At 39.5% G+C, this 26,341-nt stretch overlaps 1 protein-coding gene across 2 annotated transcripts; it reads left to right on the top strand.

Moving 5' to 3' along the window:
- The first annotated feature begins 1,174 nt into the window (after positions 1 to 1,174).
- Positions 1,175 to 26,341, top strand: HSPH1 (heat shock protein family H (Hsp110) member 1). Of its 2 annotated transcripts, XM_081214879.1 has the most exons (19): positions 1,175 to 1,637; positions 4,213 to 4,270; positions 5,681 to 5,759; positions 6,365 to 6,505; positions 7,248 to 7,370; positions 9,549 to 9,648; positions 11,032 to 11,165; positions 11,611 to 11,855; positions 12,477 to 12,705; positions 14,299 to 14,405; positions 14,650 to 14,783; positions 16,890 to 17,098; positions 18,752 to 18,883; positions 21,322 to 21,459; positions 22,353 to 22,478; positions 23,818 to 23,925; positions 24,027 to 24,146; positions 24,366 to 24,527; positions 25,446 to 26,341. In XM_081214879.1, the coding sequence occupies exons 1-19, from the start codon at positions 1,613 to 1,615 to the stop codon at positions 25,650 to 25,652; spliced, it is 2,577 nt and encodes an 858-aa protein (XP_081071005.1). In that variant the 5' UTR covers positions 1,175 to 1,612; the 3' UTR covers positions 25,653 to 26,341. The 2 variants fall into 2 exon arrangements, with proteins under 2 accessions (XP_081071005.1, XP_081071004.1); XM_081214878.1 differs by lacking the exon at positions 5,681 to 5,759.

Here is a 26,341-nt window from a genome sequence, read left to right as displayed (position 1 = left end):
TGTCTCTGATTTAATCTTCTAAAGACTGCCATACTCTTAATTTTTCTAACTTCAGGTCGAAATTCCTACGGATTTCATATGTATTCCTACGTCCGCGTCAGCAAGGAGCAAACTTGAAAGGACACTGAGGGGTAGAAAAGACCTGACAATACCAGCAGAGTTACACCCCCCACCTTTTTTTTTTTTTCTTTTTATGCTCGTCTCATGACTGAAAAGACGTTAATAGGGAGCCCGCTTTTCAGGGAAAGAAACAAAAACTGATTGTGATCAAGCAAGAAGCAAAACTTGTAATTTATGACTCGGGAGTGGCACAGCAGAACAAGGTCCGTTCAAGTCAGCTGTATCAAAACAAAAACAGAAAGAGATACCACAGAGAGCTTTCCAAATTACGCCACACCTAAAATTCGCTTCAAAAACCCAAAACCCACAGAACCCTGACATTTTTTTCCACAAAAGAATATCCTGCCGCTGATGAATACAAGAATATTTAACACAAACCCTTATGCTTGTTACTAGAAGTTGAAACGTAAATTCCTTTTTCTAATTCATAATTCACCAGCTGTGGGGTAACCTAGACAATAATAGAAGCGAATACCGAACAAGCAGGTAAACAAAATAACGCTGTGACTGGAAAACGAGCGAAAAGCGATGAAGGGAAGCGCCCCCTCTCCCGCGAGTGCCCCAAGACAAAGCCGGCTCCCAGTCCGCACTGCGACCGGGACTACACGTCCCAGCATGCAAGGCGACACGGTCTCCCAGTCGAACTACGGTTCCCGACACGCTCTCCTGACAGCGGGCCGACCTCTCTGGCGTCCGGGGGAGTCTCGCGTTTCTGCAGGAGTGGGGTGTTTCTCCACCCGCCCAGCTTCTTCGAGTCTAAGGGTCAGATACCATCGCCCACTAGTAAATAACGAAGATTACGATTTTTTGAGTCATTCTTCGTTGCCCGTTTTATTAAGACAGCAAACAGCCTGAGGCTAGGGCGGGCGGGGAGTAAGGCGGGTCAGCTTGGCCAGCTTGAGCCAATAGCGTCGGAAGGGTTGTCCTGTTGCCATAGCAACGGCGGCCGTCCCCAGAGGGTCCAGCCACCCATTGGGTGGAATCTTTCGAGAAGGCTCGAGAAGAAGGAAGCGGAAGTGGCACGTGGAGGGGCCGGTGGAGGCGCCGGTGAGTAAATGCCGCAGATTCTGGAAAGTTCCGATCAGTACGATACATAAGGCTGAGACGCTGGGACCTTCTCTTGCCGGTCGGTAGTTCAGCGGCGCGCTGGTGAGCGAGCGGGTGAAGATCCAGGCAGGCAGCCCGAACTGCGGAACGACCTGCGGATACCGAGCGCAGCTTTCTCCCGTGGTTACTCCTCTGCGAGCCGCCACTGTCTCCAGGAATCCGGCGGCGCCAGACCGGCAGACCGTCCGTGTGTCCGTCCGCGTGACAGGACCGGACCCCCCGGGAGCCGCGCGCGGCCGGGGCAGGAAGCAGCGGCCGGAGGACACAGACCGACCCGAAGCGGAGGCGGACCGAGAGCCGGCCATGTCGGTGGTGGGGCTGGACGTGGGCTCGCAGAGCTGCTACATCGCGGTGGCCCGGGCCGGGGGCATCGAGACCATCGCCAATGAGTTCAGCGACCGGTGCACCCCGTAAGTGGGAGCCTGCGGGGGCGCTGGGGGGAGGTTCTGGGGCGAGGGCAGCAAGCCGGCGGGGACTGCGGATCCCGGGGACCCCAGGTTTGCGGCTGGCCGCGGAGCGCCGGGGCGAAGGAAGGGCGATGTGGGGAGCGGTGCGCCCTCCGTGGGGTCGGGATGCCGGCGGCTCAGCCGCCGGGTAGGGGAGGGGGCTTTGGGATTCGAGGGGCCAAGAGAAGCCCGGGAGTCGAGTCCCCCGGGGTCGTCCCTTCTGGCGGGCTCCCTCCTGGGGGGCGGTCTGCGGCCAAGACCGAGACTTCGCTCCCTTTTCTTGGCAAGAAGCTTCAGCCAGCTACTTGCACGGCCGCCCCCGTGTCCCCACCCGGCTTCTCTGAGCTGGCCGAGCCGCCCCCAGCTCGTCCCCCTCCCTCCGAGCATGTCTTTGCGCACCGCAGAGCTGGGGCTGCCGAGCTTTTTCTTCCGCATTGTGAATCTCGAAATGAGCTGGAAGCTTCCAGAGCTCGTATGCTGCTTCTTGTGCAGGGAGCGGGCGGATTGTAGTTAGCGACCACAGAATCACTCCTTTGATGATGAATCTACCTTTTCTTGCTCACTCTTGGATCATTTGTGAAAGATGTAAACGGCCTTTTTTTCTCGTTTTATGAAAGCCGTTAAAGAGGAATCCTAAATCGTGTTCTAATTTCTTTAATTTTGAACGGCTTAAATAAGGAGAGAAAAGAAAAATTGCACACTTGTGCTAGAACTCCTCTAGAGGATGGATGTTGTCACTGAATTAAATGGTATACTCTACAGCAGCATGGGGTGGGCAAAGGGTAACATTTTAATAAGCAACTTTTTTGGAGGGGAGTCTTAATTTCTCAATATATTGTACGCAAACATGCCTGCATGTACATTGATAAAAACAACTGCTTACTTCTCAGGGAAAATGGTGTAGGTATTTATTTTTAAGTGCCTTAATCCCAAGATAAAAATCATAGAATGAAACATCGAGCCCAAAGGTGAAATGACTGGGCTTATATCACTATTTGAGTGCAGATGAACATTTATGAAAGTGAACAGAAGTGAGAAAATAACCAAACATTGACAGTATCAGTAGCATTGGGAAGACTGCTATTCACTGAGCATCTCGTGCATCAACCTCTTTATAAAGCTACAGTCTTTTAGTTTAGCTGTGTAAAGGGCTCTGATCGGAGTATAGTAAGAAAGAAGATAGTATCTCAGGTTTTCATGCTTAGGTGCAGTTTACATCTTTGTTCTCTTTGGTCCAGTAAAAGGAAGAAGAGTTGTTGAAGGGAGAGTAGAGAGAGATTATGTATGTGGCTATAGTGACCACTGTGAAACTAAAGATGACAGGTGTGTCTCAAAAATGTAAACCAAGGGCAGTACTGGAGTTTCCCTTAATATTTTTTATATAATAGTTGTTTGACTTAACTGCATTGGCTACTATTAATTTCTGTTTAGTATAATTAATTTGATTCTCTTCTTGGAAAATGAGTAAATTCGTTCTGCAACTATATGTTTACTCTGAGCTTGGAGTGATATTCTGTTTTTGGAAGGTATTTTAAAGCTCTAGCCTTTGCTCCAACAGTTCTCTGGCTGTTAAGATGCTATTTAGCACCTGCTCAGATAATCTAGGTCTAAGATGTCTCTGTTATAGCAAGTTTAAATTTGATTCAGCTTGATATTTAATGCCTTCAGTGTATTCCCGTTTTGCTCATATCACACCATTATTCCTACCTGCCCTGTAATCTAAAACCTAATTCACTTTCATCCTTCTGACAAGACTTTATTGTGCTTCTCTCTGCTCTGTGCTACCATTCTATTTCCATTGCTCAGAAGGCTGTTTAACAGTTACAAGTCACTTCATCTCTTCAGAGCTGACTTAAAATGTAACTGATTATTCAGTCCTTTTGCTCAGCATTTATACTTGGTTCTGTTGTGGTACTTGCTCGGCATCATTTTTACTTGGCTTCCTCAAGTAGAGTCTTCTGTATAGGACTCTCTTTTGTGCTTTTAAACTCCGGAAGCATAACTTAGGCCCACTTGTTTCCGTTTATCTAAAAACCTTTGATCATAACGAGTCAGATGGTATATCAGAGCAGCAGTAGGTAGGATAGTGACGTTTAGATTTGTATGGAGTTGGTAACTGCGAAGTAGTTACACCATATTTTGTTAATCGTGGCTAGGACCAAGTTAATAATACTCTAACTATTCAAAGCATTTTCAGAGTTAATGTCCACTTGCTAATAATTGGGGCCTGGAGAATTATGCTGGTGCTTGCAGTACTGGAAAATGTCCTCTGAGCCTTGAGCAGACGGGAGTGGGGGCCAGGGTGGGGTGCAGCTGCCGCCTAGATTGGATTCTCAGAGGAGCAATTAAGCAGCTGACCAAAGCTTTGGAGTCCAAAATTGTGCTGTACTGTGCCCCCTTTCCCCAGAATGGGTAGGATATTTTTTTTCCTTTTTTGGGGTAGGAAACTTATGTTAGAATTTTCCTCTTGTCAGTTAAAAAACCTCCACATTTATGCTTTTTAACATTTGTAAAACATGTTTTTAAAAATTTCTTCTAGATCAGTCATATCATTTGGATCAAAAAACAGAACAATTGGAGTTGCAGCCAAAAATCAGGTATGTTCTTTAAGAGGATTCTGATCATTTTTTAAGAGAGAAGTTTTAAAAGCGAAGTCTCAGAGACATACAAAAATATGAAATACCTAAGCCTATCTATTTTTGAGTTTTAGAATTGTAATGCAGATATTCCTTATGAGCCCTTAGATACTTATTTTTTTCTGTTCTCTTCCTTTTGTTTTATTGAATAAGATCTTTAACTTCCTAATTTTCCAACTTTAATTTTTAATAACTTTCCTACCTTCTAATGTATCTAATTTTTAAAACTTAAAAACGAGACACATGAAGTTCTTTCATGTGAAGTTTCTCATGATACTCATTTAAGAGTTAAAGCTTCCTTTTATAGAAGGAACTTCTAAGAAGCTCTGTGTTTAAAAGTGTTTTCAGGTTACTTAATAATTAAGGTAGTACGAGGAGAACTTGTTGTCTAGGCCTGTGCTGTCCTGTAGAGTAGCTATTACATGTGGCTCTTGAGCACTTGAAATGTGCCTAATCTGAATTAAAATGTGAAGTATAAAATATATGTGATTTTGAAGGCTTAAAATGAAATAAACAATCTCATCAATTTTTTACGTCAAGTACATGTTGAAATGACAATATTTTAGATGAATTAGGCTAAATAAGTTATTGGAATTTTACGTATTAATGGAACTTGAAAATTTACCTATGTGGCTCCCTTTAGGACTCACATTATAACTTGAACTTTGGGGACTGAGGAGAAAAAAAATAAATATGAAATACGAAAATCCCTTTTGTGAGAGGCTTTTAAGAAAGGGACTGAAAGCAGGCCTGTTACAATATGTAAACGTATCAAAGTAACATACACTGTACACCTTCAGCTTACACAATGTTACATGTTGATTTATTTAGTTTAAAAAAAAGTTGAAAAAATTCTCTTAATACAGAAAATAGTATTGCTAAAAAAAGAAAACTCTAAACCTTGGAGTACTATATTATGGCTAGTTGGACGAGAGGAACAAAAGAGCAAAAAAACAAAGCAGGGAGGAGAAATGGGCATGCCCACTCAAAGTACCCTACCCAAAGGGGAGAGACACTAGTGAAGTAACAACCTCCCCAGATGTGGCCGTTGAGAAGACTGATGTCCTGGACCTGGGATCCCACTGCATTTTTGTGGTCATGTGAGGAAAATCTGTTGAGGCTTAGATCTAGCCTGTAGATTACTAGACATACGTCATCTCGGTTTTAGAATCGCAAGGAATTTTAGTACTTAAACATCGTTTGAAATATTCCATATTATTTGAAAACTAGTGTTGCCAAGCTATATTTTTCTCTTTAAAAGAAGTAGATCAGAGAAAGAAGTACACAGTAAAACTGTTTTGGTATTTTCAAACTAATAACTTTAGAAGTCTTTGTTTTTCATCTTTTAATTATTTTTGTGTTTTAAATAAGGTTCCCACTGCTGACATCTTTGAGTGAAATATGCTATGAAGTGGGACTTGTATATCCAGAGCCTAATCATCAAAAATATGTACGTGCAGTTGAAAGCATTACCTCATATAGAAACTTTTTGAATTACCCTTGCGTTTTCTGCTTTTTGGTATAGATAATTAACATTCCATGCTATTGATAGGGAAAGTAGCAATCAGTATATTTTGTGGCACAAAGTACTTATCCTGGCCACTTAGCGACTCAACAAATAGACTACTGTAACAATTAACTCCTTTTTAAAAAAAATGTGACCAGGCTATAGTGCTTCTAGATATCCTTTTTCATTTTTTCATTAGGTATAAAACAACTGTAGTGGGAGAAAAGGAATGAAATAAAGTGATATATACAGTTCTTGGGGTTTGTTCAGAGCTCCAGGGATAGTTTCACTATCTGAGTTTATCTTGCAGACTTTGAAGCCTGTGTGTATCCCTCTCACTGCCTCCCTCCTGGCATTTCTGTAGGAAAAGGAGAAAGAATAAAGTCCATTCATTGATGGAGAAAGTCAGGGCTCTGGGGAAGGTTACTTATATCCCTCTGATTTGAGTTGTACAAGTGACTTTCTTTTTAATTGCTGTAAGTACTAATAGGTGTTGAAATTAGAAAAAAATTTAAATCTCAGTGTTTTTTTTTTTTTTTTTTTTGCAGCAAATCACTCATGCAAACAATACAGTGTCTAATTTCAAGAGGTTTCATGGCCGAGCATTCAATGACCCCTTCATTCAAAAGGAGAAAGAAAACTTAAGTTATGATCTGGTTCCAATGAAAAATGGTGGAGTTGGAATAAAGGTAATATAATCGAGCAATCTTAGATTCCTTACTAGGAAACTGTTTAATTCATCTACAGAGAAAAGTACTTAATTCTTAATAAATATGTAACTCAGTTTCCTTATTTGGACAAGGTGGTCTTTTATTTTTTATCTCGTCTCTCTTAAACTATAGGTTTATGTTTAAATCGTCCTTGAAAATTATTCCAATGGTATATACTGCTGTAACTTAATTTGTGTTTCTCATAACGTCTCGACAATGATAAGGTTTAGAATTCATGGTGTTTAAAGAAATCTAAATTATGTTGTCGTATCAAACAAAAGTCTGTTCCAATGCAGCTCATTTGCAGTTGTTTGGAGAGCTACAGTGTAATACAACCAGATATCTTTTTTTAAACTACAGAGGCATTCCTGTCTTATGATCTACACAAAAGAATATTTATCCCAGTGATTCATCTCTTCAGTTAGAGTGGAAATTGACTATCTTCTATAATACTTTGACTAGTACTTTGGATAGGGGAAAAAATCTGCCCCAGCTTTTTTTTCTCTTCATCTCTGGGGAAGAATCTTTCTTCCTTTTTTTCTTTGCTTTGCTTTCCTTTCCCTTTTTCCCTTCCTTTTACCTTTCCTTTCCTTCTTTTCTAAACAGTTATAACAGTAAAGGTTTTCTGGAAGAGAATGTGTAAGAATGTTTGTCAGTTAATATTATTAGCATGTAACTTCTAGGACTACAATATTTAAAGCATTTTCTTTCCTCAATACAGGTAATGTACATGGAGGAAGAACATCTGTTTAGTGTGGAACAGATAACAGCCATGCTGTTGACGAAGTTAAAGGAAACTGCTGAAAACAACCTCAAGAAGCCAGTAACAGATTGTGTTATTTCAGTAAGTAGAGTTCAGCAAGGCAGTGTGTTTTATTTTAATTTGCCTTTTTCGTGTTACTTTTTAGTATTGAATGTGTGAAAGCTGTCCTACTACTAGAGATCAGAATCCTGCTGCACTCTATACCATAGCGTTCAGCAGCATTGCGTAGTAGGTTTGAGTGGTAATTTTAGCCAGAAGTTGCAAAGGTTTTTGAGTGGTGTTACATGTCAATATCTCCTGTCAGGCTTTTTGAAAATACAGACTGATTGGTCGAATTGGAGGATATTCTGAAGTTAGTTGATGTATTGAGAGACAATTGTATACTTACACGAGAGCTTTTCAGAATTTTATCCACACATGAGAACCAGTGAGTTGGTTCTTGGTGATAAGTAGTTTTAAAATGTAACCTACCAGTAGTGACAAAACCTAGGTTTTTTTTTAGCATTGGCAAGCCCGCTACTTTCAATGGACAGTTGATAATTAGGTTATTAAGGAGTATTTGCAATGGACAAAAGTCATTTTTTTTTTTTTACATTAAGGTTTATTAACACTCCCTCGTTTATGTAAGGGATTAGGAAATATGATGTTAGTTGATTTATAGGTAAAGATTTGATCTGGAGGAAAGTGTATACATTAAAATAAGATTAGGTGTTAGTTATTGAGGTTAGAGAAACAAGGAAAAAGAGAGGCCTTTCTTCTTCTTTTGAAGACTTAGTTCTCTTTTTTCTCTTCTAAGTAGTTAAAAGTTAATTAAGAGAGCTACTCTAATCTCTCCCGCTATCTCTTTTCTACCTAGCCGGTGTCTCAGAACAGCTGTTACCGTGAGCTGGAGATTGCAGCCAGGCTATACTGCCTGTATAGGACAGGGTGTCACTTCCCCTGCCCCAAGGATCCTTTACGTACATTTTATACCTAATCACCTCTCCCACATGAAAGTTTAGTAGTACAGATTTAGTGTATATCCGTTTCTGTACTGTGGCCCTTTAGACAGCCACAAGCCATTGTAAGTAGCTAAATATTTTTTTGTCCTTATGTACCAATTTTCACCCTCTACAACGTTATTATTCTCTGGAGAATTTGTGCTATGGGGAAAAGTCATCTTTTATTTGGCAGGGTGGCCTGTCCAGACCTGTCAGAAGCCTTTATGGCAGTGCATCCTGGGATATTGCAAGAAGAGAGGCAGAAAGGCTGAAATTTCTCTTGCAAGACAGAAGGTGTTCTCCTAAAGGAATGTCTGGGTATTGCTTGGAGAAATGCTGTTAATCTCTGGTAAAGTTAAAGAGTTAAGTTACACGTCAGTGGTCCTTCCTTCCTCTCCACCCCCTCTTTAAATAACCTAATACGGAAAACCAAAGGCGTTCTGATCTGAAAGGTGAGCAGAGACCCACCTTTGCTCTTGTCCCTCTCTCGGAAGCATTTATAGGTAACTTGGGGAGAAAATGCGAAAGCCACTGTAGCAAGTTTTCCCTTAGGTACCTTCCAGTTAAGTGATGATATGAATGTATTGTTAGACGCTCCTCTGGAAGAATGTGCCAGTTAAGGTGCTGTCCTAGAAAGCAATCAAAAGAATTCATCTAGCTAGCAGACAACACCGTAAGAAACTTTATCCCTTGAGCTGATTTTGTTCTTCTTCCTCTTAGAAAAATCAACAGGCTTTGACAAAAAAGTTTCGTTTTTGTGATCTTAACAGGTTTACTGAGTTAGAAGGTATCCCAACGATTAATGCTTAAAACCAGCGAACAGCAAACTAAAGGGCAGAGGCTAGAAATAGCTGTATTATCTTTAAGTTCCTGTAGTCTTTATAGTTTAATTACATTTAATGTTGACATAGCAGAGTAATTTCCAAATGTCAGTAGAAATTTAAGACTCGTTTGGAAATAGTATTTCATCCTCTTAAATTTAAAGCTTTTTGTTAGATTTAAGTAACTGTTGATGTCTTATGAATATTCCTGATTAGTTTTTATTTCAGGTTAACGTTTGGTTATAATAAATTTGATACTTATAATTTTAGGGCAATCTCTTCAAAAGTAGTTACTGTTTCTGAAAGTTAAAGAACTTGCCATTCTTTTTGTGTTTTGTGACTTGGCTAGGCACTTATTTAGCTGGACTGTTGTGAATTGGTTACAGATGGTTGTGAGGGATTTGTGTGTTTTATTTCGTGTGTTCTAGGTAAGTTAAAATTCTTCCCCTTGTTTGCAGGTCCCTTCTTTCTTCACAGATGCTGAGAGGCGATCTGTCTTAGATGCTGCACAAATTGTTGGCTTAAACTGCTTGAGACTCATGAACGACATGACAGCTGGTAAGAAAAAAACTGTTTTTGTGTAGCAGTTAACATACTTTCGAAACTAAAGTTGAGACACACCAGGTCCTGTTATTAAACACTTTCATGTAGGTGTAGAAACACAGCCTATTAAAAAACGTGTTAGGTTTGAAAGCAAAACTTCTAGCCTTTCAGATGCTTGTTTTAGTGAGAAGTTGGCACTTTGTCAAATATATGAATCTGTTTTCATTAGGAAATTCTCATATGTAAATTTTTTAATCCTTTAAATTAGTTGTATTGGATTTAGTTTTTTATTTCCTTACCTTGTTTTTATAGTTAAGAAACAAGTTCTCCCAAAACCTCATGATTTTGGCTTTTAGAACTACCTTGACTGTCGATTTAGCTTAAGTTTTTTTTTCCCTTATAGGCTTCCCGAGTGTATGTGGTTAGGAATTGATCATTCATCTTACATCAGATATTGATTTAAGCTGCACGGTTTGCCAGGCACCTTGGTAGGAATGGATATAGTGGAGAGCAGGGCACTCACTTATCTCCTCTTAGACCTTGTATCAGTTTCTTGTGATACAGATGCACTCAAAGTCGTTTACAATGTAGTGTATTCAGGCAAAGCAAATAAGACTTTGTTTAGTATGTTTTTAATAGATGCTTTAAGAACTCTTAAAAGTATTGATAAAGGTGTGTTCTTAAGTATAGATATTTAGAAATACAGTGGTTTCAAAATTCCGAAAAAGCTAACACACACTACTTAAGATAGATGAGTTATGTGCCTTGAATCTAATTGGCAGGAAATGCAGTTGCTGTCGTTATATATTAAATTCTTAATTTTGGGGGGTAAGCAGTCTCCTAGCAGGTTGTGGTTAAAATGTAAGTATTGTGGGGCCTCCCTGGTGGCGCAGTGGTTGAGAGTCCGCCTGCCGATGCAGGGGATACGGGTTCGTGCCCCGGTCTGGGAGGATCCCATATGCCGCGGAGCGGCTGGGCCCGTGAGCCATGGCCGCTGGGCCTGCGCATCCGGAGCCTGTGCTCCGCAACGGGAGAGGCCACAACAGTGAGAGGCCCGCGTACCGCAAAAAGAAAAAAAAAAAAAAAAAAAAAAAAAAATGTAAGTATTGTGTCATGCGTCTGCTGTGGTCTGTGTGTGGTTACATGTGGTTTACATGCCACTGTTCCTGCATCACGTATGTCTTCTCTGTCACATCTCTCCATATGTTTAAAAGTGACAGAACATTGTTCTAAAATCAAAAAGGGACAAAGTATGAAGTCAGATATAAAAGAAATATGTTCACCTTTAATTAATGGAAGTACAGTCAGGTTTCCTGCACGTGTGATTATATTGGTAACAATGAAATTCCTAAGAAAATGTGAACCAAAGAATTGAAACATACTCATTTTTTTTTTTAGTTGCTTTGAATTATGGAATTTATAAGCAGGATCTCCCAGGCCTGGATGAGAAACCTCGAGTAGTGGTTTTTGTTGATATGGGACATTCAGCTTTTCAAGTGTCTGCCTGTGCCTTTAACAAGGGAAAATTGAAGGTAAAGTCATAAATCAGAAATAAGTGACCCAAATATTAAATGTGTGACAATTGTCATTACTTTAGGCTACTGAGCTTCTTGATTGTGCTCTTCTAGGTAATGAAGAGTTTTGGGTAAAGATATTAACTAAGAGTTGTTGCTCAGGTTGGTCCTCCATAAAGACGATGTAATTGTTTTAGGTACTCTTTCATTGTTCTTGCTCAGGAAAGAAAAGCTTTTTAAGGTTATCTTCTATGTAATCATTAAAATTAAAGATGTCTTAGAGACTTAACATTTCGTTTGGATTTTGTAGTTACATGTCTCCTGACTGACTTGGATTTCATGTTGTAGTTTAAATAGAAATTTTGAGCCTAGGAGTCTTTGGTTGTTTGCATAGCGATATTTAAGATTCCAGTTGCAAATACGATTGAAGTAACCAGATTATTTGTTGTTTTAACTGAATTAGGTACTGGGAACAGCTTTTGATCCTTTCTTAGGAGGAAAAAACTTTGATGCAAAGTTAGTGGAACATTTTTGTGCAGAATTTAAAACTAAGTACAAGTTGGACGCAAAATCCAAAATTCGAACACTCCTTCGTCTGTATCAGGAGTGTGAAAAATTGAAGAAGCTAATGAGCTCTAACAGCACGGACCTACCGCTGAATATCGAGTGCTTTATGAATGACAAAGATGTTTCGGGAAAGATGAACAGGTGTGTCTTGAATTCTGACAGATTAAAGAAGGAACTTCTTGCTGAAACTGTAGTCCACCTGTCAGTTCTAGCTGTGGTGTTGTGAGTCTTGGCCCACATTTCAGGATTGTACCGTATCTGCTGGAAAGACTGTCAACGTCATTAGAACTAGGGTTGCTTCTGCAAAGAGGGTTTTTAGGAAGATCTGTGCTCAATGCCCTCGTAGTGAAGTCTTTTGGGTATTTTTCACTTTTTAGTATTTCTGGGCCAGTAATTCAGTAATGGTTTCACAGAATATTTTGCAGAAATATTTTGAAGAGAATGGAAATATTCAAAGTAATGAAAACGGGATCACCTCAAACATTAAGGAGTAAAATGGAAATCTTAATATAAAAGTGATTTCTTCTAGTAATACCGGTCGAATTGATTTTCTCCTCATGCCCTTTCTGCATCTGTTTTGTATATTTTTTGAAAAAGAAAAGTTACAAATTACAGTATGGTTGAACTTGGCCCATGTGGAGTTCAGGGTGTCTGAGGGAAAATGTTGGGTTGATAAGACTTATTTTTTAAAAAATAGGACAGGATATTGGCCTTAAGGTAAGTTTTCTAAAGATTTCTGAAGTTTTCCTCTTAATTGCCAAGGTCACAGTTTGAAGAACTCTGTGCTGAGCTCCTGCAAAAGATAGAAGTTCCCCTTTATTCATTGCTGGAACAAACTCAGCTCAAAGTAGAAGATGTGAGTGCTGTGGAGGTAGTTGGAGGCACTACACGAATCCCAGCCGTGAAAGAAAAAATTGCCAAATTCTTTGGAAAAGATACGAGCACGACGCTCAACGCAGATGAAGCAGTGGCCAGAGGGTGTGCACTACAGGTACTGCCTTCTCAGCCCTTCTCCCTCTGGGGGCTCATTCCTTGAACCATTTCTGCTTTACTTCATTCATCAAGGTGGGGTCACAGAGAAAGCAGAGCCCAGTGCCCAGTTATAGACACCACAAGGAGGTTACTTACATTTCCATAAATCGGTGAGGCCTTGGGGACACAGGATCTGCTTCCAAGTATTGGAAGGTTTAGGAAGTTTAAGATTAAAAGAACTACAGAGCTAGTGTTTCTCAAGCTGGGGATTAGGAACAGGCATGATTCTGAGGGGATCATAGATAACACAGCTGTGGAGCGCAAAGTAGCTGTGAGGTGGTGACGGTTGTCACAGAGCACCGAGGAGGTCAGGGGAACGGCAGCCTGGTGCAATAAGGAATTGATGTGGGGAAAGTCTGCAGGGTTAAGAGTATTAGCTAACAGGTGGTTTGATGAAATAGCTGTTCCCCCTCCAAACTGATTGTAGCTTATCCAATAAGGAGGCAGCTCAGAGGCCTGAAGTTTGGCAAAGTAAAAGCACAAAATCTAGAAGTTACTGATAAAAAAAAATTAGTATTGGTTTATATTCAGGATATTATAGTCAAATCTGAGTAGTTTTAACTGAAGTTTAAAGTTAATTTGTTTAAATTTGATCTAGTTAGCACAGTTTTTTTAATACAAAGCAGTAGATTCTTTACAGAAAAGTATTTAGACTGACTACTGTGTAAAACTTTTAAAAAAGAACATGTAGATGCTGACTATTGCCTGTAATCCATTGCGTCATCAAGATTCGTCATGTTTTGTGGGGGTTTTGTTTTTGCTTCTTCCTTGACAATGGAGTGTGCCTCCTTCACTAACTCTAATTCCCCAGAACTTCGGAAGTTTATAGTTTCTTTAGAAGTAGAGCTTATTTTGGCTTCTCTTTTGAAGAATCCTGTGCTATTGACAGAGTCAGAGATTTATTGACTTTTAGTTCAGTCATCTATTTAGTCATTTTTATGTGACAAGTCTAAATCCGCTGGTTGGTCTGCTGGGTGTTGTCTACCCTAAATTTGAATTGACCATCACTTCCTTCATTCCTAAAATTACTTGAAAATAGGAACATTTTGGTTCTACCCTTTTTCAGTCTTAGACATTTGAAAGGCAATGTGGACAGAGCTGTTTGGATGTATATACACATTCCAAAGTGATACAGCTTGTAATTAAAATTGCTATCAGCAGGGCATTTCTGGAAAGACCAGTGTTTTTTCCTCAGCCCCTGTGAAACTTGTTACTAATTAACAGTTGCTAGCCTAAGATTCATTGTACTGTTTATCTTTATATCTAGTGATTGCCATAGTATTTAGATGGTAAATCACTTATGCTTAAGACACATACACTGTAAGCAATTTCGAATTTGAATTTAAACTTACCCATTCTATTTGAACTGATTTTTTTCTTTTTTAATATTTATTTATTTGGTTGTGCCGGGTGTTAGTTGCGGCAGGTGGGCTCCTTAGTTGTGCCTCACCGGCTCCTTAGTTGTGGCAGGTGGGCTTGAATTGACTTTTATATTAAAAGCTGAGTGAAAATTTTCATGTGCTCATGATAATTTTTTTTTTTTTTTTTGAAGTGTGCAATCCTTTCCCCAGCATTTAAAGTTAGAGAATTTTCCGTCACTGATGCAGTTCCTTTTCCAATATCTCTGGTCTGGAGTCACGATTCAGAAGATGCTGAAGGGTATGTAGGAGAAAATAACTTTCAGATACTTTATTTTAATGTAAAGAAAAATTAGCAAATGAGTTTCATGGTAGAGTGTTTGATTAACTGGGATCTTTCAACAACCAGACTTACCAAAATATTTCTCTCATTTTGAGTTATAAATGGTGAGATGGGATTGATACAGCTCTTAGAACGTGTTTATTCTGTTTGCATAGCACAGTGAGCTTGAACACCTGAGCTGAATGCCTTTGTTTCCTCTTAGCGTCCATGAAGTGTTCAGTAGAAACCATGCTGCTCCTTTCTCCAAAGTTCTCACCTTCTTGAGAAGTGGGCCTTTTGAGCTGGAAGCTTTCTATTCTGATCCTCAAGGAGTTCCATATCCAGAAGCAAAAATAGGTAAGCAATTCATTGTAATTACTCTTTTGAAGACTTGACTTAGTCAGTGTGCAAACTTAAACATTTTTTCTGTTCTTAGCAATGTTGAGTGGGACGATGCCATGTGAAGACATTTTCATTTTGGGATAATGGTGATGGGGAAATCTCTGTTTTATTGGTGAATAAACTGGCCTATAGAGATGCAATGACTTGCTGGTGCTGCTGTTGCTTTCAAGTGTATATATATAGGAGCACTTGAGTATTTTTCCTTTTCTGATACAGTCTATACTTAAAGGATTATCACCTACTTTTAATATTAACCTTTTCTCTGGGTGAAATGTTACTTGCAGAATATTGCTTAAAACCTGGCTTGGAAACCATTGAAGCTACTTCTCAGATGAACCTTTGTACTGTCATCTTTTTTTAAAAAAATACATCTTTATTGCTACATTTTTCCTGGGGAGGTTTGACATTATCCATCTATTTTGACCCATAGTTAACTTTGAAAATCTGGGAGAGCTACAGGCATCTTCTTCAATGGCCTTGTCTCTTTCCCAGGATACTGGTAAAATTTGCCAGTATTGCTAGATCGCTTCAGGGCTCACCTTTGCCTCACACCATTTCATAATGAAATTGTTTGAAGGAGTCTAACCTGGCCAGTTGTGTTTTCTTTCTTACTACTTAAAACTAAAAGTGGGGCTTCCCTGGTGGCGCAGTGGTTGAGAGTCCACCTGCCGATGCAGGGGACACGGGTTCGTGCCCCGGTCTGGGAAGATCCCGCATGCCGCGGAGCGGCTGGGCCCGTGAGCCATGGCCGCTGGGCCTGCACGTCCGGAGCCTGTGCTCCGCAACGGGAGAGGCCACAGCAGTGAGAGGCCCGCGTACCGCAAAAAAAAACAAAAACAAAAAACAAAACTAGAAGTGTTCTGACACGGGAGTTTTTATTTTTTAAAACAGCTTTTATGAATTTATTTATAGATAATTTAAGAAAATCATTGAATATAGACTAAAATTTTGACAGGCTGCATTCTAGTCCCTATTGTGCAGAGGATAAAATCTAAGCTCTTTAGCATGGCATCAGATTTTTCATTTTATCACCAAAACTGAGAAGCTTGCACAGACTTCAAGATCCATCTTACATGTCTCTCTTGTGAGCCTTCTTGGATACCCTTTAGTCAATGCTGTTTCTTTAACTGCATCTTACGGCAGTTATTTCCTGAACCTAGTGATTTGATAATTAGTGAAGGTCTATCCCAACATATTTCACCGACCTACTTAATGAATCTACCTTTCTGTATGTCTGTGTAGACAGCACATTAACTCCAAGGCTGTGAAATCCCATAGAGTCCTCCGCACAGAACAGGTTCAAACTACTGAAGTTTCTTTACCGGTTTCTGTAGTAACGGTACTATTGGTGGAGGTGATAACTAACACTTAGCCCTTGGTTCCATAGTTTTAAGTGCTCAGTGTAAAACACTTGTCACCTCAAACCACAAAGGTACAGATAAAGTAACTTAGAGCAGGTCACACGGCCAGGATTCAAGCCCAGAGAGTCTGGGTCAGGGTCAGCACTCTGAACTCCTATTCAGGACTGCTCTGGAACTGCTCTATAATGTATGATAATTTCAGGCTTTGATACAGGTTTTAGCTCACCTCTCCTATTTGAAACATAGGAAAATGTTTAGATCATTCAGTCAGAAAAACAGTATTCCCAGGAAAGGCCCTACAGAATCAAAATGCAGGAAGTGCTTGATATCCTCTGCCTTACACTTGAGATTTCCATGTCGAGGTTGTGCTCACCTGGAGAAACAGGGTATGAGGCAGCGGGGGGACAGCTTGTCATCAGCCTTCACACAGTGTCTGTGTCGGAGTGTTCAACAGAAAGTCACAAGAGTGCCCTTGCCTTTGAAGCTTTTATGGCATACTCAGACTAATCCCAAGTATGATAAGTAGACTGTGTACTTAGGAGTCTATTTGAAGAGGTTGTGTTTATAATTTACATTAAAAGGCTTAAATGTAACTCAGTTGGTAGAGAAAACGGGGAGATTTTGGAATAGCAATATTTCTTAGCCTTTGCTCTATAGATTTAGATTCAGTTCTGAAATTGTCAGTTTCTTTTTGTCCTAGGCCGCTTCATAGTTCAGAATGTTTCGGCACAGAAGGATGGAGAAAAATCTAGAGTGAAAGTCAAAGTGCGAGTCAATACGCACGGCATTTTCACCATATCTACAGCGTCTATGGTGGAGAAAATCCCAGCCGAGGAGAACGAAGTGTCTTCTGTCGAAGCAGACATGGAGTGTCAGAATCAGAGGCCATCAGAAAACCCAGATGCCGAGGTAAGTTTGTGGGTAAGCCTTTGAGTTTGAGTATATAGTTGACTTAATTCTAAGCCCTAAGAGACGGGTAGGGAAGGGTTAAAATATATTTTTCTTAATTGTGATTAAAATTTTGGTTAATGATGACAAGCAGTTGCTAGATGACAGTAATATACAGCGTGGAGTTTGGTGAACTGTGACTAAATTCTGTGTAGCTTTATTTGAACTGGCATATGATAATTTAGAATGGGTAAAGTTTCTTTGAATTGTTTTTTTAAAGACAAAGGCCATTTGAGAAATCAAATGCCGACTGATGATTAAGAAAAAAAAGACTAAATACAAGAACTGTTTAGGGGAATACATAGCAAATATTAATGCTGTGGTTTTTGGGGGGTTTTGGTTTTATTTTTTGGTCGTATGGCAAAATTTGGCTTGGGCGTTTTAGAACCTACTTGCTTTCATGTACACGGTTTGCTGTGTTAGGGAGGGGAGGAGGTGAAGTGTCCGCCTGGAGTACAGAAGTTGTTACTGTCCACGACGTTAATGTAGACTGCACTAGCATGAGTGCTGGTTTTATTTTACATGGTCTACAGAAGAATTCTAGGAAGCTTTCAAATAGATGAGCTGTTACAGTTCACTTCTGGGTAATAATCAGAAATAGTTTAAATGAAGAGGTGTAGGCAGTTACAGTGTTTCAGTTCAGATGTGAAGAAGGTATTATAACTATGATCGTTCCTAGAACATTTAAAGAACATTAGCATTTGAGCCTTCGTTTTGTTCTCATCAAGAAGAACTTCAGTGTAATGAATTAAATGACCAGGGCCACATACTTTCTCATTAGGCTACAGACACCATTATTCTAATGCCTGTTGTATCCAGTCTCTCAGTACCTTTTGGATATATGTACACCAGGAGTGCCTTGCTTCTGGATACTTCAGTGTCTGCCTTAGGATCTCGAAGCTCTGAAAGAAAAACATGAGAGACTTCCAGGTGGGCAGCAAGTAGTTAAATTCGAATGTTTCAGGCTTCTCCCAAAGATGGGAAAAGATCATAGCAAGCACTGATTTACTGGGGATTGAGGTGTCTATTAACATGTAGCATTTGTTCTTTATGCTGGGAGTTTTTGAGGTGTAAATAGTTGGATCATGAAAAGAAAGTGGGGACAGAGAGGGTCTTGCGTCTCTCTAAACTGAGGTGGTGAACCCCCAGATAACTGACCGTTGGCTGTTTTATGTAATTGTTCGGTTCACTGAAATGGAGATGTGTCGAGATGTGTGATGGCCGCTGTGAAATTAGGTTTTGGGGAGCTTGTTTCTGGGAGAGAGGCCTAGAGTAAATCTGCTTCCTATGCTTTTGAGAGTTAATATCTGTACAAGGCTAGATGGCAGCTTCTTGAAGGAGAGTTCTTGATTGTCATCATATCAGTCAAAATGCTTACTACTTGTGTTGTTTAACTACATTAACTGTTATCATTCAAAGAATTTCTTACAGGTTTACAGTATCTAAGAGGTTTTCAAATACTCTGTGTTTGTATGCTTGTATCAGTATCTCTCCCCCCTGCCTGTGAAGGTTTCAGGAATTGAGTGTGTACGGCCTCCGGTGCCCTGTAACCTGTTAACGTTTATACAAGTGCACCTGCTTTCTACACCCTTTGTGCCTGGGCTTTCATTTCAGAAAAATATCCAGCAAGACAGCAGTGAAGCTGGAACACAGCCCCAGGTACAAACTGATGGCCGTCAATCCTCACAGGCTCCCCCTTCACCTGAACTTCCCTCAGAAGAAAACAAAACCCCAGATGCTGACAAAGTGAGTGACTCTTCCAGTTCATTCCGTTAGACAGTGTTGCAGCATGTGATCACTAATGATACCATTCAATCCGCAGTTTCAAGAGCAAGCACCAGGTTATCGTATTCCATGTAGGGTTTTTTTTTTTCTGATAATTTTCTGTCTTTTCCAACTAAAACCAGTTAGAGGTACTCCAGCTCAACTGAGGGAACTGAGTATCCTGCTTTTTAGACCTGAAAGCTTCTCTTCAGTAACCGCCACTCCAAGCAACAGGAGGCGAATGCGTACCTTTTGTTGTCTTCTCTAGTGCTAGAGGTATCCGCGATTGCGAGCACCTGAAACAGATACATCCTGGTGCTGTGTGATTAGTTTTCACTTGAATTCATCCGATGATAAATAACGCGGGCTATAGTAGTCTAGTAAACTTTTTTTCTCCTCTCAAATTACCTGTCAAATTTATATGAATTAATTATGATGACCTGGTAATAAGTTTCCATGGCTATCCCAGATCGGCACTTTGCAGATCTCCATTCTTTGTGCGGGTTGGGTGTAAATCGTTAACTTTCATTAGTAGTCTGGTTTTCTCTCATTCTGAGGACAGAGTTCTTTACCCTCACGTGAATTATAGAATTGTCCCTTGGGGTCCAAATGCACGTTGCACTTGGTAAAAGGTTCTGGTTTTTAATCTCCCACGCCCTGATTGATCCTTTGGGGGCCCTGACATGAGCTGCAGGTCCTGATTCTGATTTCTGGAAACCTGCTTTTTCTCCTGGTAAAGAGGTATGTGTTGATGGTGTAGCAGCGTTGCTTTCTCTGCAGTGATTGGCTCCTTAACTTCAGCATCCCTCCCCTTCACCACTTAGTGTTGAGCATTAACTGACTCAGGCCAGTGGCCTCAGTAACTGTCTAGAGCATGACACTGGCTAGCATCTTATGTTCTTAGTTGTCAGTGGGACCACTAGCGTCAAACCCTTTGGAACATTACCACAGACCCCCTTGGAGGATTCCTCGTCCGTGCCACGTCGGATGCCGTTTTGTGATACGTTGGTTTTGTCAGTAGTTGGTTTAATGTTGTTCGGCTAGACAGTCTTATCGTGACTTAACCTGCATATGTGTGACTGTCATCCATTTGGTTCCCAAATATCTGTTGCACTCCTGTGTTTTGCCAGGTGTAGGTGTCATTTTTCTTTCTGTGTTTCATGCCCCCAGAGCATGCACAAAATATTGGGGGGTTCTCGTGCACTAGAGGGAAGAAGAAGACATGGACCTTGCAGGCTGACCGACCAGATCATTGCTAGGGTTGCAGCTCACAGCACTTCACAGATGTGTGATTTCTAAGGAACGCTGAAACAGAAGTCTGGGAAACATGCGGTCTAGTCCCGTCTCTGTCTTTATAATTTTAGCCAAGCCACTGAACCTCTTTCAAGTCCCAGTTTCTTATATAAAGAGCCTAGAATTTTAACATCCTTCCTAACTCCCCGAAATTCCCCAGTGTCAGTGCTTGTTGTGCCTCGTGGGCTTGTCCCTGTTTTACCATCTCAGCCAATCAGGGTACATGTTACATAACCCTCGGTTATCTTCTAATCTGTCCTACAGCTGAGTTTCCTAAATTGCGTTCTTTGTCATTTGTGCTTATAGGAACCTGCGGAAATGAAAATACTGTGAAAGGCTTGGAAAATTAAAGGCCACAGGAGATACTTCTTTAGCCCTGTATTTACGTATTTTGGAAAAACTTAAATAAACTTAGCATTTGCTACATCGTTCCATTGGCTTCCATTTTAAGACTTTTTAAAATCTTTTGACCTTGCAGAGTTGCTAATGAGAAGTGGTATAATGACTCAAAGGCAGATAGTAGAAATAAGGATATATATATATATATAGACATATACGTGTGTGTACGTAATTTCCAAATTCAGGAAATTTTAAAAGGCACTCATCAGTGTAGTGATAATTGTAATTAAAGCACATTTAATGCTGGGATATAGGGCCTCAAATATATATATTACAGGAATAGAGTTGATCCTAACATGCTTAGCAGTTGGTCAAAATCCATCTGGTGTTACCATTAGATTGTAGACTATAATTTAAAGATGTGGTAATTTAATAATAATATTTTTGCCTTTTTGGAGTCGCAGACATTGCTTAAAGGGATTAGAAAGCAAGGACTGATGAAGAAAAGCTTTAGCAGGAGAGATTAAATTTAAATTTAATATGAAAGGAAAAATATACTGGTGAATTCTTGAAGGGAAGTGTGGCATGTTTAAGTGCAATTGCAGCCCTGATTTAAAATGCGTGGGTGGAAAATTAGATGATCTCTCATACATTCTTCCAATTTTATGATTTTAGGGATTTTAATTTTTCCTGAGTCCTCAGTAAGTATGATAGGGAGATTTTTGTTATTCAAGGATTAGTTAAGAATTTCTCCTTTTTCTTTTCTTTTTTTAACCCCTCTTCCCAAGGCTAATGAAAAGAAAGTTGACCAGCCTCCAGAAGCTAAAAAACCCAAAATAAAGGTGGTGAATGTTGAGCTGCCAATTGAAGCCAACTTGGTCTGGCAGTTAGGGAAAGACCTTCTTAACATGTATATTGAAACAGAAGTAAGTACTTCATTTACATATTTTTATTTTGGAATGTGTTTAGTTTGGCCCTTTTATGCATATTTCTAATAGATAAATGGCTATAATTCTTTCTCATATCTCATAAGTTTATACAATTTTTAGGGATAGGATGAAGCCAAAACTAATGGTTTTTTCAGTTAAATTTTTTTAAGCAAGTTTTGTTTATATTTTTGTAACCTTATTAAAGAAATCTATACCATAGATCATTCTGCTTGGTATAAAATTGATTGCCCAAGTTCTTATGAAGAAATTGGGTGCTAATATCTTCTAGCCCAGGGAGCAATACAATTGGTATCTCAGGCCACACTAAATATTTCTGTTAAAATACATTATGCTTCTTTGTAGTCTACATATATGAAATAATTGAGATTCATTTTTCCTTTACTGAGATGGGAACATTGTATTTAGAAATTTAATAATAAACTCTATTCCGTTTATATTATATTTGGTAAATAAATAGACTCTAAGTACATTTATTTATCCTTGATTTTAAAATGTGGTGGCAGAATTGTGTGGCTGTTATACATTGGTCAGTATTAATCCCAGTAGGAGACAACCAAGTAACTACATAAAAGAAAACAAAATTGTATAAAAGCAATAGATTGGTTTTTTCCTTAGTATTAAATCTGAAATGTGAAAGCTATGTAATTTATTATATAATGTTTAAAAAAAAACTCATTCTGTATATTTAGAAAATGAAGAACTTTGTAGGAATTGTTGGAAGAATTTTATAAGGTATAAATTATAACTGTTAAGACTGATTTTTTTTTTTCATATATAATCCTTGATTTTGTTAACTCCAGAATCTAAATAGTTAAAATATAGTTACAGGTAGCAGAAGACTGGAATTAACCTTTTCTGTTTCCTGACAGGGTAAGATGATAATGCAGGATAAACTGGAAAAGGAGAGAAATGATGCTAAAAATGCAGTGGAGGAATATGTGTACGAGTTCAGGGACAAGCTCTGTGGACCATATGAAAAATTTATATGTGAGCAGGTATGTTTAGGGCTCTGCTTTTATCCAGATAATCTCATTATGAAGTGTTTAATATGAAATTTGACATTTAAACCTCTACTAGATTATGTAAGTTTAGCTCTTTGAAAACAAAACAGCTTGAAATAGAAGTTGTATAAACAAAGTCATGGAGGGAGAGGCTCACTAGTGATGTGCCATTTTATTCTAGTTTATCCCAATGAGTTTAGTTTTTACCCTCAAAGAAAGAACCAGTCGGCACTCTTATTCATAGTCTGTGACATCACAGTTACTGTGGCCTAGAAACATAAATAAGAGAAAATCCTTGCTTTCAAAGGCCACAGACTTTTTTTTATGACTCTGGTGCCTTGGTTGCTCTGTCATTGCTTTATCCCATAAGGCTTGTTCATCCAGTCATTCCAGAGTTTATCAGGCACCAGTATTCCCCTTAGGCTTTTGTCAGCTCCCAGGAGCAGTATGGCTCTAAGCAAATCCCTGAAGCTCATTTGTGAAAGATGGGCCTTGGAGAAAAATTGGCTAGTTAGAAATCGAGAGTGGTTTCGGAATTAATTCTGAACTTAAGAGAATTTAAACTCGGGAGTCTATTTTAGTCCTGAGATCCTGAGGCTACTTTGTAATATATTTCTTTCTCAGCTCTGAAGCTGGATTTCTTATGGTTGGGATTCTGAAGTAGAGATGACCCAAACCAGCTAGACCTCCTAAAGCTAGAGTATAACTGCATACTTTATGTGAGTTTGTTAGGAATGGCTTTTTTGTGTGATCAGTGATTGAATTGTCAACTTGTTTAGTTTTCCTTTCAGTATTGGGTAGTTGTGGAAGTGAGTAGAAAGTTACTAATTGAGACCTAATTTATTTATTTATTTGTTTGTTTGTTTGTTTTACTTTTTGGCTGCACTGCGAGGCACGTGGGATCTTAGTTCCCTGACCGGGGATGGAACCCACGCCCCCTGCAGTGGAGGCGTGGAGTCTTAACTGCTGGACCACCAGGGAAGTCCCTGTGATTCTATAACCACATTTCAGTGTACAAATTGTCCAAAATCGGACTACTGAAATACGATATTATAAGTCAATAAGAGCATTCTACCACAAATTTTCAAATGTCCCCGTGTAAAAGAGAGAATAGCCTACGAATAACTGTCAGTCCGTCTTGTAAAATATTTTATGGCGCTAATAGTGGAGTGTTTATTGCTCCCTGATACTTTTCAGTGAAGAGAATCCAGCTAATCAGTGCCTTCCTAGAAATGAAATGAGCTACTTGAGGTTTAACACTTCTGAGGACGACTATTTTGACTATTTTAAAGTAAGATTGCCACTAATACTGATTCTTGTGTTCCGTATGTAGGATCATCAAAATTTTTTGAGGCTGCTCACAGAGACTGAGAACTGGCTCTATGAGGAAGGAGAGGACCAGGCTAAGCAGGCGTATGTCGACAAGTTGGAGGAATTAATGGTAGGCCCTTCTCTCCCCCTAGAAAGCAGTACGTGTGTTTTAGGTGATAGACTTTTAAAATATAATTATGACAAATACTGATTTATTACACTCGGTTTTAGAAAATTGGCACTCCAATTAAAGTCCGGTTTCAAGAAGCTGAAGAACGGCCAAAACTGTTGGAAGACCTAGGACAGAGGCTGCAGCAGTACGCCAAGATAGCAGCTGACTTTAGGGACAACGTAAGTCTCTGTAGAGAGCGAGGAAGCTACCCTAGATTTATAAGCTCGCGTTCAAGTCGAGGAACCTTCATTGTGAACAAATGTTCGTTCCTAAATGAGAAATTGGGTTTTGGTGTGTGAGACCAGAGGTACATGTGAACTTCATGGAAAATTGGGTCAAGTTAGATGTTACTGTTCAATACACTTAATTCTACAGAATGACCAAGGTTTTCCATTTAGGATGAGAAGTATAACCATATCGATGAGTCCGAAATGAAGAAGGTTGAGAAGTCTGTTAATGAAGTGATGGAGTGGATGAATAATATCATGAACGCTCAGGCTAAAAAGAGTCTCGATCAGGATCCCGTCATACGGGCTCAGGAAATTAGAGCAAAAATAAAGGTGAGTGTCATTGTCTAGTGTATACTGCTGTGTTTTCTTAGGGATTCTGGTTGCAATCCTTTGAACCTTGAACATAGCCATTTTTGCTTAAATCTTTTTACCTCATCCCAAGACCAGGTTTCTGAGTTTGTTATCGACATTACAAAATGTGGAATACCTTGTGAGTTTCTGTTAAATTTCTATTTCTTCATTTGTTCATTTAGTTCAACAAATATATTTGTTGAGCCCCTACCATGTGCCAGTTACTGTTCTAGGAGTTAAACTGTCAGTGTACAAAGAAAGTCACTGCCCCTGTGGAAGTCACCTGCCGGTGCGAGGAGGACTTGACAATAAACAAGCATGGAAGGATATCAGATTGTGTTAAGTGCTGAGGGGAAAAGAGTCAAAAGGGATTAGGAAACTTGGGGCGGTGGAGAGGGACCCAGGTCAGTTTTTATCAGGGAAGGCCTTGCTGAGTGCATGAGGCTTGAAGGAAGTTGGGAAGAAAACCAAGGAACTGCTTTCTGCCTGGAAGAATATTCAAACACAGTGAAGGTTAACATGAGCCTTTGAGGTCATGGGCTGTAAGCTTGAATTCCAGCTCTTTGCTCACGACTTTTTCTGTTCCTGAGGTTAAGTTACTTAACCTCTCCTCCATAGGTGGGGATGATAATTCCTACCTTTTAATAATTGCTGTGAGACTAAATGGGTTAATCATATGTGAGTAGTTAGTGAGTCCCTGACATACCGTAGAAGAATATTCACGTCTCTTTTGATCAGGCTTCAAGCTATAGTTTTGGGCAAATGTGTTGAGCACATGGAGTTTTTTGAGATGTGTATAATTGGAGTTGGTAGAAAAATACCGGCTCAGGTATGTAGGAAAGGAATTGAAAATGAACTGGAGTTAGTGTGATTATTAGTTTTGTTTTCCTTTCTTAGGAGTTGAATAACACTTGTGAACCTGTTGTAACACAACCCAAACCAAAAATTGAATCACCCAAACTGGAAAGAACTCCAAATGGCCCGAGTGCTGACAAAAAGGAAGAGGACTTAGAAGGCAAAAGCAATTTCAGTGCTGAGCCTCCACATCAGAATGGAGAATGTCACCCTAACGAGAAGAGTTCCATTAATATGGACTTGGACTAGATGACATTAAGCTGACTTAGTCCTTCAATTAATAAAATATTTTTGCCATAGTATGTGATTCTACATGACATACTGAGACTATTTATATTTTCTTTTTTAAGGATGTTTAGAAATTTTGTGTATTATATGGAAAAAGAAAAAGCTTAAGTCTGTAGTCTTTATGATCCTAAAAGGGAAAATTGCCTTGGTAACTTCAGATTCCTGTGGAATTGTGAATTCATACTAAGCTTCTGTGCAGTATTACCATTTGCATCACTGAGGATGAAATTGACTTTTGTCTTTGGAGAAAACAAAGTGTATCCAAGAGGGCTGTGATGAAACTCTTTAAGCATTTGTTCCTGCCAAGGTAGTTTTCTTGCATTTTGCTCTCCGTTTCAGCATGCGTGTGGGTGTGGATGTTTATAAACAAGACTAAGTCTGATTTCATAAGGGCTTTCTACAATTAATTCTGTCCAATAGAATATCACTTTTTGCTTTGATATTATTAAAAATCCAGTGACTAAAAGCAAAAGCTAGTGAAATGTGTTAGCGGCATGCAGAACAAAACCTTTAAAATTTATCTCTCCTTATGCAGTGCATTGTCATGTGAAGGTGTAACATGGAAGAAACGTTGATTCTGTTTGTAACTGATATTGTGAAGCCTCTTATGAGCTTTAAAATAAAGTTCATCTTATGGTGTCATTTCTAAA

This window comes from Mesoplodon bidens, assembly GCF_964165515.1.
Source record: "Mesoplodon bidens genome assembly, chromosome: 17".
NCBI lineage: Eukaryota > Metazoa > Chordata > Mammalia > Artiodactyla > Ziphiidae > Mesoplodon > Mesoplodon bidens.
Note: the sequence above shows the minus strand (reverse complement) of the source record. Positions and strands in the feature narration are given on the sequence as shown.